The sequence below is a fragment of the Gambusia affinis genome, linkage group LG03, assembly GCF_019740435.1.
Source record: "Gambusia affinis linkage group LG03, SWU_Gaff_1.0, whole genome shotgun sequence".
In the NCBI taxonomy this organism is placed as follows: domain Eukaryota; kingdom Metazoa; phylum Chordata; class Actinopteri; order Cyprinodontiformes; family Poeciliidae; genus Gambusia; species Gambusia affinis.
In genome coordinates, this window is record NC_057870.1 from 18,301,294 (window position 1) to 18,316,958 (window position 15,665).

At 38.3% G+C, this 15,665-nt stretch overlaps 2 protein-coding genes across 2 annotated transcripts; both read right to left on the bottom strand.

Moving 5' to 3' along the window:
- Positions 1 to 1,307: 1,307 nt before the first annotated feature.
- Positions 1,308 to 5,626, bottom strand: LOC122827665 (prostaglandin E2 receptor EP4 subtype-like). Its single transcript, XM_044110562.1, has 2 exons — positions 4,605 to 5,626; positions 1,308 to 2,089 (listed from the first exon to the last, which is right to left on the bottom strand). The coding sequence occupies exons 1-2, from the start codon at positions 5,397 to 5,399 to the stop codon at positions 1,649 to 1,651; spliced, it is 1,236 nt and encodes a 411-aa protein (XP_043966497.1). The 5' UTR covers positions 5,400 to 5,626; the 3' UTR covers positions 1,308 to 1,648.
- Positions 5,627 to 10,767: 5,141 nt separating this feature from the next.
- LOC122827662 (prostaglandin E2 receptor EP4 subtype-like) lies at positions 10,768 to 14,925 on the bottom strand. Its single transcript, XM_044110559.1, has 2 exons — positions 13,596 to 14,925; positions 10,768 to 11,544 (listed from the first exon to the last, which is right to left on the bottom strand). The coding sequence occupies exons 1-2, from the start codon at positions 14,388 to 14,390 to the stop codon at positions 11,104 to 11,106; spliced, it is 1,236 nt and encodes a 411-aa protein (XP_043966494.1). The 5' UTR covers positions 14,391 to 14,925; the 3' UTR covers positions 10,768 to 11,103.
- Positions 14,926 to 15,665: the final 740 nt, after the last annotated feature.

The following is a 15,665-nucleotide window of genomic DNA, read 5'->3' on the forward strand; positions in this document are numbered from 1 at the left end:
TATTACAAATATGATTGGTTAGTTAGTTTTAAAGTTCTTAATTTTTATTTTAGGATTTTTGAGATAGCTGTGGGACAGGATAGGATTTTCTCTTTTTTCTTTTCTCTGTGTCTCCCTCTCTATCTCTCTGTATATATATATATATATATATTTTTTTTTTTCTCTCTATCCCTATATCTATATATCTTTCTCTCTCTCTTTTTTCTGTCTCTCTCTCTCTATATATATGTATATATATTTGTCTCTGAGTCTCTTTCTTTCACTCTGTATCTATCCCCCCCGCCCCCACCTCTCTTGCTCCACCTCCTCTTGATGAGAAGTTGGGGACGATGTGCGGCGGCCCTATATGACTTCCTAGTGAAACTGCCTTATGGGTGGGGGAAGTTGTAGTGTTTATATATATATTCTCCCTACCCCCTCCCTAGTTCCACAAGCATTTTCACTGTCCTCTGCTTGATTAAGCCCATGCCATTTTTCTAGAGTCACAGAAAAACATTATTACACAACATGCCATATCACATGACACAACTATTTTGGGAATAATTACACACAGAGAATACATTCAAACAATATTTTATTATACACATATGTGTATACATAATTTATGTAGACAAATGATTTCGTCCTACACCTTTTTTGAAGTCATTCCCAAGAGCCATAATAGACAAAAATTCAATGCATCACACGTGTTAAGATACAGCTGGCTGTGATTATACACCTGGCCAGTAGGTGGTGTCGTGTGCACATGAAGCTTCAATAAATGAACCCTTTCTTGAACCAATTGGCTCAAGTGGTTCAATGCCTCATGAGGCTTCATCTCACCATCACTAGCAGATACTATACAACGTCAAGTCAGATGATGTTTAACAACTCACCGCAAATCTTCAAGTTTTAGAGATAAAATGAGTGATTAGTGGATTTACAACCCTCAGGTTGTTTTATAAACAACCGACGCGACAACCAACAGTGAGCAGCAGCAATGTTGGGAGAAAAGAGGAGAAACCCGGAAGCACACATGACAATCAACTTAAAGGGACAGCTTAAGGGAAGGTGATTGGGTCATGGCGGACACCTGGGTTACATAGTGGTATTGCTTTTTTTCTTTAAATATTGTTTTTTTGTTTGTCAGATGCTTTTTTGACATCTGATAAACAGCAACTAATGGTTTTGCATCCAGCCCTCACTTAATACTTTTTGAGATTTTTAAATATATTTGTCATTACTGAAGCTGAATTAATACAATTACTTAGGGGTCTAAGATATTTTCAGAGCTAATTTAAATAATTATAGGCACACTACATTTCAACTCTAGTTCGATGTGCAGACATTGTTTATTTTCAACATCAGAGCTCAACAACATCAGTGCCAATAAAAACTTGTTTAAAGCAAATTGTAGTTCTTCTTTCCTTGGAAAAAGGCAGTTTCCAAGCAGACTAGTGTTGTTTTCCAATGAGAACTTGTCAACTCCGTCTATGTTCATGATAACAGAGCTTGACTGAATGAGTCACAAAATATCAGTTTAGTGTCCATTTTAATGTTTCCACATTTTTTTTCTAAATGAAACTGACATTCTGCCTCAGTAAAGAAATATGAGTAGTCAGTATTCTTTATTCAGAAAGAAGTTGAATGCTTTTCTCCTCCACTGTGATCAGTGATCTTCTGTGCAGCTGACCACGGTTAAATCTGTGAATGCGCTTGTTCCTTCTCTCTGTTCTGAGTCACTCGGTCTGGTTTTCTGTAGCTGGCTTTCAGTAGCTGTCTCGATGTCCTCCGACATGTAGAGGAAACCCTGAGAGTTACCCCTGTCCACCTGTGGGTCTTCATAGCCCACAGAGTGACAGCTGATGGAGGGGGCATGGTGAATGCTTGAAAGGAGAACTGTCTCTGACCTTCTTCTTATTCCTGCTTTGGCAAATATATACTTAATTTTCTCAATACAAGTACGTAAAACAGATTTACGCAGAAGGATGTATATCCAGGGGTCCAGGATAGGGTTGAAGGCGGCGAAGCGAATTGCCCGTATATCTGGGCTCTTTGCGACGTTTAGCTCCACTGGAGGCTTATAAAGCTGGTTTAAGAACACCTGAACCTGCAACAGAAACACATTGATTGGTGCATTGAAGTTGTACAGATGTGCTTGCATCTTGTCTACATTGCTAAAGCTTTCACATCCTCTACCTTTTCAAATTTTGTCATGTTACAATCACTTCAATGCATTTTATTGGAATGGTATGAGTAACATAGTGAAGCATATTACTGGGAAGTAGAAGAAAAATTATAAGTGATTTTTACTTTTTTAAAAACCACATCTAACTATCTATCTATCTATCTATCTATCTATCTATCTATCTATCTATCTATCTATCTATCTATCTATCTATCTATCTATCTATCTATCTATCTATCTATCTATCTATCTATCTATCTATCTATCTATCTATCTATCTATCTATCTATCTATCTATCTATCTATCTATATATATAAATATATGAATATATATATATATATATATATATATATATATATATATATATATATATATATATATATATATATATACTGAATTCACTATTCAACAGATGACTTCTGGTTATGTGATTAACAACCCAGAAATGAACACTCTACTGTGAATTAATGTAGGTACATGGTATGTACAACATTTATTGTACATACAATGCATTTATTGTTATTCTGCATACAGGTCAGCTTTAGATTGTTTATTTCTAAGTCCCAAATTTGTGTCGGATTTAAACAGATTATTATTTCAAAAGGATATTTTTTATTACCCTATAACTCAATACATAAGAAGTAAATCTTTTCTTGTAGACATTGTGGAAAAATCAGGAATCTCTACTGAATTGCCCATGAAACCTATACAGATGGTTGTGCTTTGACTTTTAGATAATAACAAAGTCCGTAATCAATAACAATAGATAACACACCTGATAGCATATTTAATAAATAGAATATTCACAAAACTCTGATCCAGAACCGCACAGCATTCTGGGAGTTGTAGGCAGAGGAAGTGCTTTAATTGCTCAATCTCTGACAGACAGCTAAGCTAGGTTGGTGGTAGCATCAACTAATTTTCTCACTCTTTCGTTACCTAGCAACAACATGTTGAGTAACTTGTGCAGTGTCGGTTTATGGTTTCTTCATCATGGCTCATAACTGCTTAAAAATAAGAAACAACGTCATGGTGGAGTAAAAACTGTGGGCAAAACAGGAACGGTCATGGCACCGGTTCGGCATTTCAGATATTTAAAATAAAAAAGTAATCCATAATTATTTATATCGACATTATCGATATCGACAGATATGAAATGCTTATATTATGACAAGTTTTTCAACCATATCATCCAGCCCTAAATTGGAATAATTTTACCAGATTAAAGTTCTTCCTGGACTGCAGCGCTGAGTCAGATGAAGTTTATCATGACATTATGATTGATGGCCTGGAAAAGTGGATGAGATTGTCTGGTAGTGTGTTAAATCAGCATAGATTTTAGTTATCAGACTGCTAGTGATTTGTGTAATTTCATAACTAAATTACATGAGACATTCCTTGAGAAGCTTCTCCTGGGCCACTTCATTTCAATACCTATTAACCCAACCTTAGGCAAACATTTATATCTACTCATCTACTATTTTTATCACTCAATCAAGGAATAAATGGGTCAAAACGTCTTTAAACTCAATGCAGAAAAACTGTTTATTCTTTTAAACACAAATATTAAAGGTCAGAGATTAAGACTCTGCTAGTCTCAATGAGATTAGAAAACTAACTATGCAAAACGTGTAATTATGAACTCAGACCTAAATTCTAACATCCAGATTGTAGTTCATCCAGATTAATGTCCATTAATAAATGACCCTCTTGATAACATCTGTGGTCTGGGATTCCTGTGTAAACTGGAGACAGAAAAACTGCTGCAAGCTTTTATTTTCAGGTTGGAATATTTTTGATGCCGTCTTTACCTTGTATATAAAATGCTGCTGCCAGAGTTCAGACCAACACCACTGCAATAAATCATGTCATCAGTTGTTAAAATCACTGCACTGGCAACCTGATAGCCTGTAAAACACTGAATAGTCTTCATCCTAAATGCAGAAGAATATTCTGCATTTAGGATGACAGCATTTAGTTTCTGATTTCCTGAAAAAACTGATGTGCAAAAACATTGGGCTCTCTTCAATTAGGATTAAAACCAACTTCTGCATTTTTCCCATGGAGGGCAACAATCATTTAATCAGATTTAATCATGCAGTTATTCATTCCTTTTAATGTGATGCTTAGGTTTTACTGTTATGACTTTAATGTATTTCTTATCTTCAGTTTATGATAGTTTACTTTTCCTGTAGGGCTCCTACCCTGTAAACGGTACTTTACCAACTTCAGTTTGAACAGCCATTAAAAAAAAAAAAATGTTCAAAAATGGGCGTCTCCTATAAATAGCATTAGTAGTTACCCAAACGCTCGACAAATGGACAGGAATACAATATTCACAAATGTAGTCGGACTTCAGCAACTTTCCCAGATACAATCATTTGAAATGGCAGTGCGTAATGGTGCGCATGGATAACAAGCAGCTTGAATACTTACTATAAGTGGGAGGGAGCAGATGAGCACCACCACCGTTGTGGCCACGAGCACAAGCACCATCTGAATCTCTGAGTCGGCCAGATGTGCGAAGTTGACCGATTTCTTCCGCGAGTCCACGCAGCGCCCGGCGTCGGTTCCCTGGGACATCCTACGCAAGAAGCTCTTGTGCATCCGGATCAGAACCACGCACAGCAGCACGTTAAAGACGACAGTGGAGAAGATGAGAAAAATGCTGACTCCGGCGTACAGGTAAGAGTACACCGCATGGGTGGTATGGTTGGTTCGCCAATCCAAGAAGCACCAGGTTTGCGGGTGTTGAATCACCACCTGCCCGAAGCCGATGGAGGGTAAAGCGCAGAAGAGCGCGTTGGAGATATAGATGGCCACCAGGGTGTGTCTGCCATGCTTATGGTTCAGATGGTCGTTGTAGACGTAGGGATGGTTTACGGCGATGTATCTGTCCACAGACATGGCAAAGATGATGCTGAGTCCCGCCAGGGAGAAGAAGAGCAAGATGAAGCCCATGTACTGGCACAGCGGGTCCCCTCCGAGCCACTGTCCCTGCGAGTAAACGGCTATAGTGACCGGAGTGGCCAGCAGTCCGCCCATGAGGTCGGTCACGACCAGGCCATATACGAGCGTGTAAAACATGGTCTCCTTTTTCTCTCTGTGACTTCTGCACAAAACTGCGATGGCGATGAGATTCCCGACCACCGCGGAAATTAACAGAAGAATGTAGACGGTCGGAGGTACGTTTCTCATTGGCGGATATATCGTCGTCGTTGGATCATTCATCGTCGTGTCCACATTGGCTTCAGCGGGAGGGCAAAACTTCTCCTGAGGCCAGTACTTCCAGTGCGAAACACGAAACTTATCTGCTCGTGAAGACGGCGCGAACAGACTTGTCCAAACACCAGCTTGTTGCACCTTATCTGAAAACTTTCCACCCCATGCAGAGCATCCTCTCCCTGCTGTTGCCAACGACGCTCGTGGGATTTCTAAAAAAAAAAAAAAAAAAGGTAAATGTGTAAAAGAGTCACCGGAGGGTTCATTGAAATAAAGTTCTGCCTTCCAGCTTCCTGAGGAGTTCAGTCCCTCCCCTTCATTCAGTAAAAGTTTGATCTACAACTGGTAACGCAACATGCGTCAGATGGACGTTAGGCGAACGTTGGTTGTTCGTCCAGTTGAAACACTATTGCATTTGTTGAACGGACGTTATACGATCGTTAAGTGAACGTTCAACCAACGTTCACTTAACGTTGGTTGAACGTTAAGTGTCCGCCACCTGTCGAACATTTAGCGACAGGTGGCGCTCTCCATTGACTTTTGTGTTTCATTTTGAAGTCCGGCAAACTGTCTGCAAAAAACATTCGCCGGACTGTATCGATGTCATTAAAGGCTACCGAGGCAAAAGTAATGATCAAAAATAATTTATTCTACTACAGAGGAGTAAAACATTAGAAAATGTAAGTAGTATAGATCAATAATTTAATGAAATTGGATTAAAAATAAAAATAGTAATAAAAATAAACAAAAAAATAAAATCAAGAAAGACGTTAGCATTTTAAATCAACTAATGATTGGAAAAATACAATTACAGGATCATAGACGTAGAGGACACAAGGGAGCAGTATCCATCCATCCATCATCCATCCATCCATCCATCATCCATCCATCCATCATCCATCCATCCATCCATCCATCCATCCATCCATCCATCCATCCATCCATCCATCCATCCATCCATCCATCCATCCATCCATCCATCTTCTGTTCACCCTTCTCCCTTGTGGGGTCAGGAGGTGCTGGTGTCTATCTCCAGTGAACGTTTCGAGTGAGAGGCGAGGTTCACCCTGGACAGGTTGCCAGTCTGTCGCAGCGAGGACCAGTAATGCAATATAATTTGAAATAAGTTTTATTGATCCAAGGAAAAAAGTGTTTGGCCATCTAATTTGATATCTTTACATTAGGCCAGACAGACAAAAAGTACAAAGTTATGTGGAAAGTTTTTTTATGTGAAAATATATAAATTCTAAAAATCTCAATTTGACAAATTACACCAGAAAAAACCTTATATAAATGTGTGTATATATATATATATATATATATATATATATATATATATATATATATATATATATATATATATATATATATATATTCAAGCTAAAACCACAGTCAATATATGTTACTGTCTCAGCAGATTGAAGCTAATATCAGAACAACAAATCAGAATATGTGGCGAAGGCTGCAGTGGTCTTTGGAGGTTTCTTCTGGATCTTTTCCACGTACTCTCTCTGAATCTGAACAGATCTGAGTTCACCAGTAGCAAAGAAAGATACAATAAAAATTAAAAAAACTGCATGAATTCATTTGACTGAGGCACATTTTGCGCATGACTACTTAATTGTCGTATATTTCAGTCCGAGATGGAGGGACAAACTGTTGACAATATTTTCATGGAGAATGTTTATCTTAACAACTAACTTCTAGACATTCTCCTTCATCACTGAACAAGAGCTTCTCCACAAATTCAGCTAAAAATGAAGAATTTGTCAGATGCCAAACCTTTATTGAAACAGTGACTGTTCAATCTTGCTCTGATCTCTTCACCACATTTCATGCAAACACCTTTTAAGCCTGTCTGGCACCCTGCTGACAAAACTGATTATTCCTCAGAGCTGCGTTGGTCACAGTATGTTTCTCTAAAAGGACATTGAGAACTCTGTATCGAGACATTAAATCTCAGTTAGCAGCAGGAAAAATAAACAGTGTTCTCTAGAAAGACAGTAATAAGCTGCTGTTTCTGACATGATAATTAGCATCATCAAAATTATTGTCATGGCTTGATTTGGACACTTGAATTTGAACTTTAGAAAGTACAAATTCATCCAACAGTAGCAATTAGTTAGTTCTTCAGTAAGAAGAGAGAAAGACTTTGTTATTAAATAGCTGAACTGGTACGTTTTAAAAATGAGCAATCAAACAATGTGCATGCAGATGGAAGCAAAAAATGGTTGGAAGCCGATATTATGTGCAAATAGATACTTAAACGTTTTTGTCTCACAAACCTTTTCTATTTTAAGCCAGTTTTAGTTTTTATAGCTGCTAATTGACTAAAATTTCTGTTAATCCTCAATTATTTTGTGAATTTGCATTTTAAATTGATGGACCTGCGTTAGTTGCTATTGGGTTCCTTCCACAATCTTCTCATACTGGTTTGCAGGAATTTTGACCCATTCCTCCAGGCAAAAGTTGGAGGAATACCAGAGGAGGTTTTATATAGGCCACCTTAATAAGATACACCTTTTCAGCTCTGCCAATATAGTTTTTCTGGGACAAATATCAGCGGTTTGTGAAAGCAGTTGCAAAACACTACCGTAATTTGGTGGGATAAGGTCCATGGAAGATCCACTTGTTTCCAAACTTCAACTTCCTGGTTGATGTCTCAAAGTGCTGCTTCATTATTTTCACATCACGTTCATTCTTTATTATGTAATTTTCCTTTGTAAAGTACACTAATCTCTGCAACAGCAAAAACACCTCCACAGCATGATATTTCCACCACCTTGTTTCACAGATCGAATGGCTTGTAAGATTCATCCTATTGCCTGCAGTGGTAATGATGGTGATTGGGGATAAACATTTTATCAGGTCTCCAAAAATTAAGGATTTGAGGATATTTGCAAACTGTAATCTGGCTATTTAAACTGCTTTTCTAGTAATGGCTCCCTATTAGATTCGATGTTGCGTTCGTGGCTTTAGGATTTTGTTGACCATTGTGGGCCGTAATTTGTCATTTACTAGTTGCTTTAACTTATAAAGTAGTAGTATGAGCTGTTCTTGCTAAAGTCAGATTATATTAATCTTTATAGCTGCGACCATGCTGCTGCACTTGCAACAAATCTGCTAAAGTTTAGAGTTTAGTTCGTTTCCGGTAGGGAAAGTGTAGTTCTGTTTTCCCACCACCAGGTGGTGGGTGGGTAGCTCGCTATCTTCCGTCATCAAGTGAATCAATCCAAGGGAAGGAAAAAAAACCTGACCTAAAAGGCCAGATAACACACATTAAGTTCATATACAACATTATATTCATATAAACTAAATGGGGGGGACAAGAAGACTATTAAATACATACTTGCTATATGTTAACAACTTCATAAAAAATAATCCTTTTAAAAAGTGCACTTCATAATTCAAGTTCAAAATTGCCTAAGTAATATAATTAGCAATCTTTACAAACATTAATATTGAATAAAATCAATCAACTTAAAATGTGATTGACCAAAGTGGCTACAAACTAAATCATATTGGGTACCAAATTCCATTGTTGCACCAACATTGGTGCAACAACATTATATATATATATACGTATATATATATATATATATATATATATATATATATATATATATATATATACATAAATAAACACTGCAACTTCCCTCAGCCTATAGGGCAGTTTCACTAGGAAGTCATAGGAAAGCACGGGCCGCCGCACGTCGTCCACAACTCCCTGTCCTCTGGTCGTACCCAAGGTAGAGAGAGAGAGAGAGGGGGGGTGGGGGGAGATAGCTGTCCCACAGGTATCCGATATTTATTTTTAATTTTAATTCTAATATTAAGGATACGTTAGTTTTCACCACCTGATTTAACTCGAGTTACCTTGAACTCCAATGCCATCATCACACACATTATAAGCAGATTTGCTCTGGAATAAGCAAGGTATTTATCTAAATGAATTTTTTTTCTCTTCCCCCTTTATTCATTTTTCTGGGCTTAATATTTAATGATTTTAGACTTTGTTATTTCAGGACTTATAATTGGGTTATTTATTTAATTTGAGCATTTTGCTATTAATCTCACTATTACAAATAGGATTGGTTAGTTAGTTCTAAAGTTCTTAATTTTTATTTTAGGATTTTTGAGATAGCTGTGGGACAGGATAGGATTTTCTCTTTTTTCTTTTCTCTGTGTCTCCATCTCCATCTCTCTGTATATGTATATATTTTTTTTCTCTCTATCCCTATATCTATATATCTTTCTCTCTCTCTTTTTTCTGTCTCTCTCTCTATATATATATGTATATATATTTGTCTCTGAGTCTCTTTCTTTCACTCTGTATCTATCCCCCCCGCCCCCACCTCTCTTGCTCCACCTCCTCTTGATGAGAAGTTGGGGACGATGTGCGGCGGCCCTATATGACTTCCTAGTGAAACTGCCTTATGGGTGGGGGAAGTTGTAGTGTTTATATATATATTCTCCCTACCCCCTGCCTAGTTCCACAAGCATTTTCACTGTCCTCTGCTTGATTAAGCCCATGCCATTTTTCTAGAGTCACAGAAAAACATTATTACACAACATGCCATATCACATGACACAACTATTTTGGGAATAATTACACACAGAGAATACATTCAAACAATATTTTATTATACACATATGTGTATACATAATTTATGTAGACAAATTATTTCGTCCTACACCTTTTGTGAAGTCATTCCCAAGAGCCATAATAGACAAAAATTCAATGCATCACACGTGTTAAGATACAGCTGGCTGTGATTATACACCTGGCCAGTAGGTGGTGTCGTGTGCACATGAAGCTTCAAGAAATGAACCCTTTCTTGAACCAATTGGCTCAAGTGGTTCAATGCCTCATGAGGCTTCATCTCACCATCACTAGCAGATACTATACAACGTCAAGTCAGATGATGTTTAACAACTCACCGCAAATCTTCAAGTTTTAGAGATAAAATGAGTGATTAGTGGATTTACAACCCTCAAGTTGTTTTATAAACAACCGACGCGACAACCAACAGTGAGCAGCAGCAATGTTGGGAGAAAAGAGGAGAAACCCGGAAGCACACATGACAATCAACTTAAAGGGACAGCTTAAGGGAAGGTGATTGGGTCATGGCGGACACCTGGGTTACATAGTGGTATTGCTTTTTTTCTTTAAATATTGTTTTTTTGTTTGTCAGATGCTTTTTGACATCTGACAAACAGCAACTAATGGTTTTGCATCCAGCCCTCACTTAATACTTTTTGAGATTTTTAAATATATTTGTCATTACTGAAGCTGAATTAATACAATTACTTAGGGGTCTAAGATATTTTCAGAGCTAATTTAAATAATTATAGGCACACTACATTTCAACTCTAGTTCAATGTGCAGACATTGTTTATTTTCAGCATCAGAGCTCAACAACATCAGTGCCAATAAAAACTTGTTTAAAGCAATTTGTAGTTCTTCTTTCCTTGGAAAAAGGCAGTTTCCAAGCAGACTAGTGTTGTTTTCCAATGAGAACTTGTCAACTGTGTCTATGTTCATGATAACAGAGCTTGACTGAATGAGTCACAAAATATCAGTTTAGTGTCCATTTTAATGTTTCCACATTTTTTTTCTAAATGAAACTGACATTCTGCCTCAGTAAAGAAATATGAGTAGTCAACATTCTTTATTCAGAAAGAAGTTGAATGCTTTTCTCCTCCACTGTGATCAGTGATCTTCTGTGCAGGTGACCACTGTTAAATCTGTGAATGCGCTTGTTCCTTCGCTCTGTTCTGAGTCACTCGGTCTGGTTTTCTGTAGCTGGCTTTCAGTAGCTGTCTCGATGTCCTCCGACATGTAGAGGAAACCCTGAGCGGGACGCCTGTCCACCTGTGGGTCTTCATAGCCCACAGAGTGACAGCTGATGGAGGCGGCATGGTGAATGCTTGAAAGGTGAACTGCCTCTGACCTTCTTCTTATTCCTGCTTTGGCAAATGTATACTTAATTTTCTCAATACCTTGACGTAAAACAGATTTACGCAGAAGGATGTATATCCAGGGGTCCAGGATAGGGTTGAAGGCGGCGAAGCGAATTGCCCGTATATCTGGGCTCTTTGCAATGTTTAGCTCCACTGGAGGCTTATAAAGCTGGTTTAAGAACACCTGAACCTGCAACAGAAACACATTGATTGGTGCATTGAAGTTGTACAGATGTGCTTGCATCTTGTCTACCTTGCTAAAGCTTTCACATCCTCTAAACCTTTTCAAATTTTGTCATGTTACAATCACTTCAATGCATTTTATTGGAATGGTATGAGTAACATAGTGAAGCATATTACTGGGAAGTAGAAGAAAAATTATAAGTGATTTTTACTTTTAAAAAAAACACATCTATCTATCTATCTATCTATCTATCTATCTATCTATCTATCTATCTATCTATCTATCTATCTATCTATCTATCTATCTATCTATCTATCTATCTATCTATCTATCTATCTATCTATCTATCTATCTATCTATCTATCTATCTATCTATCTATCTATATAAATACATACATACATACATACATACATATATATATATATATATATATATATACATACATATATATATATATATATATATATATATATATATATATATATATATATATATATATATATATATATATATATATATATATATATATATATATATATATACTGAATTCACGATTCAACCGTACAGCATTCTAGGAGTTGTAGGAAGTGCTTTAATTGCTCAATCTCTGACAGAGAGCTAAGCTAGGTTGGTGGTAGTATCAGCTAAATTTCTCACTCTTTCGTTACCTAGCAACAACATGTTGAGTAACTTGTGCAGTGTCGGTTTATGGTTTCTTCATCATGGCTCATAACTACTTAAAAATAAGAAACAACGTCATGGTGGAGTAAAAACTGTGGGCAAAACAGGAACGGTCATGCCACGGGTTCGGCATTTCAGATATTTAAAATAAAAAAGTAATCCATAATTATTTATATCGACATTATTGATATCGACAGATATGAAATGCTTATATTATGACAAGTTTTTTAACCATATTATCCAGCCCTAAATAACATGAGACATTCCTTGAGAAGCTTCTCCTGGGCCACTTCATTTCAATACCTATTAACCCGACTTTAGGCAAACATTTATATCTACTCATCTACTATTTTTATCACTCAATCAAGGAATAAATGGGTCAAAACTTCTTTAAACTCAATGCAGGAAAAACTGTTTATTCTTTTAAACACAAATATTAAAGGTCAGAGATTAAGACTCTGCTAGTCTCAATGAGATTAGAAAACTAACTATGCAAAACGTGTAATTATGAACTCAGACCTAAATTCTAACATCCAGATCGTAGTTCATCCAGATTAATGTCCATTAATAAATGACCCTCTTGATAACATCTGTGGTCTGGGATTCCTGTGTAAACTGGAGACAGAAAAACTGCTGCAAGCTTTTATTTTCAGGTTGGAATATTTTTGATGCTGTTTTTACTGTATACAGTACAGACCAAATGTTTGGACACACTTTCTAATTGAATTCAATTAGAAGGTGTGTTCCAACTTTTGGTCTGTACTGTATATAATAGTTACTGCTAACTAGAATGCTGCTGCCAGAGTTCAGACCAACACCACTGTAATAAATCATGTCATCAGCTGTTAAAATCACAGCACTGGCAACCTGATAGCCTGTAAAACACTGACTAGTCTTCATCCTAAATGCAGAAAAATATTCTGCATTTAGGATGACAGCATTTAGTTTCTGACTTCCTGGAAAAACTGATGTGCAAAAGCATTGGGCTCTCTTCAATTAGGATTAAAACCAACTTCTGCATTTTTCCCATTAATCATGCAGTTATTCATTCCGTTTAATGTGATGCTTAGGTTTTACTGTTATGACTTTGATGTATTTCTTATCTTCAGTTTATGATAGTTTACTTTTCCTGTAAAACTCCTACCCTGTAAACGGTACTTTACACACTTCAGTTTGAACAGGCATTTAAAAAAAATAATGTTAAAAAATGGGCGTCTTCTATAAATAGCATTAGTAGTTACCCAAACGCTAGACAAATGGACAGGAATACAATATTCACAAATGTAGTCGGATTTCAGCAACTGTCCCAGATACAATCATTTGAAATGGCAGTGCGTAATGGTGCGTATGGATGACAAGCAGCTTGAATACTTACTACAAGTGGGATGGAGCAGATGAGCACCACCACCGTTGTGGCCACGAGCACAAGCACCATCTGAATCTCTGTGTCGGCCAGATGTGCGAAGTTGGCCGATTTCTTCTGCGAGTACACGCAGCTCCCGGCGTCGGATCCCTGCGACATCCTGCGCAAGAAACTCTTGTGCATCCGGATCAGAACCACGCACAGCAGCACGTTAAAGACGACAGTGGAGAAGATGAGAAAAATGCTGACTCCGGCGTACAGGTAAGAGTAGACGGCATGGGTGGTATGGTTGGTTCGCCAATCCAAGAAGCACCAGGTTTGCGGGTGTTGAATCACCACCTGCCCGAAGCCGATGGCGGGTAACGCGCAGAAGAGCGCGTTTGAGATATAGATGGCCACCAGGGTGTGTCCGGCATGCTTCTGGTTCAGATGGTTGTTGTAGACGTAGGGATGGTTTACGGCGATGTATCTATCCACAGACATGGCAAAGATGATGCTGAGTCCCGCCAGGGAGAAGAAGAGCAAGATGAAACCCATGTACTGGCACAGCGGGTCCCCTCCGAGCCACTGTCCCTGCGCGTAAGTGGCTATAGTGACCGGACTGGCCAGCAGCGTGCCTATGAGGTCTGTCACGGCCAGGCCATATACGAGCGTGTAAAACATGGTCTCCCTTTTCTCTCTGCGAGTTCTGCACAAAACTGCGATGGCAATGAGATTCCCGACCACCCCGAAAATGAACATAAGAATCTGGACGGTCGGAGGTACGTTTCTCATTGGCGGATAAATCGTCGTCGTTGGATCATTCATCGTCGTGTCCACATGGGCTTCAGCGGGAGGGCAAAACTTCTCCTGAGTCCAGTACTTCCAGTGCGAAACACGAAACTTATCTGCTCGCGAAGACGGCGCGCACAGACTTGTCCAAACACCAGCTGGTTGCACATTATCTGAAAACTTTCCACCCTATGCAGAGCATCCTCTCCCTGCTGCTGCCACCGACGCTCCTCGTGGGATTTCTAAAAAAATCAAATAAAAAATCATCAGCAAACTGGTCCACTCAGGGGGTTGTCAGTCAGCAGGACACACTGAGGTAAATGTGTAAAAGAGTCACCGGAGGGTTCATTGAAATAAAGTTCTGCCTTCCAGCATCCTGAGGAGTTCAGTCCCTCCCCTTCATTCAGTAAAACAGTCTGATCTACAACTGGTAACGCAACATGCGTCAGATGGACGTTAGACGAACGTTGGTTGTACGTCCAGTTGAAACACTATTGCATTTGTTGAACGGACGTTATACGATCGTTAAGTGAACGTTCAACCAACGTCCGGTGAACGTTGTCTGCGGACATTTAGCGACAGGTGGCGCTTTCCATTGAGTTAGTTCGTGTGCGTTAGTATGAGCTGTTCTTGCTAAAGTCAGATTATATTAATCTTTGTAGCTGCGACCATGCTGCTGCACTTGCAACAAATCTGCTAAGCTATGTCAAAAAAGAAAAACAAAACAAAACAAAAAAAAACGCTGTGAACCAAGGAGCTTGACCCCTGTTGCCTGATGTCATCCCACTATGCTGACTCTGCTCACATTAAAATCACACCTTCTTGTTTTCTTTGTTGTCACTGTCAGACATGAACACAAAACAAAGGGAAACCCTCATGAGCGTTTCCAAGCCTTGAAGAATGATTACCCCCCACCTTGCAGAGTGTAATTCATAGCTGTTTGTGAATAAGTGGCCTTAACAAGCCATGTTACATAAGACAGTGTGGCTATCATATAGAGGAATATTTCCTCCTGCTGTTTGTTACTGTATGTGTATGTTAAACCTCTGACCTTACAGAATGTACTGTAAGTAGATTTGAGAGATTAGACTTGCATATGAATGTGCATTTCCAGGATTTGTTTGTTGAAGTCAGATAACCTGCAGAGTTTATTTTCCACTAGAAATCAAAGTAATGACCACAAGCTTGGGTAAAAGAATCAATTTTCCTGCATACTTATTGTAGAAAAAACAATTGTACATGAGAGTGGGGCTTTTTAAAAAAAGAATTTAGCTTCTTTTCTTGCAGAACTTTGTGCTCTAAAGAAAGCAA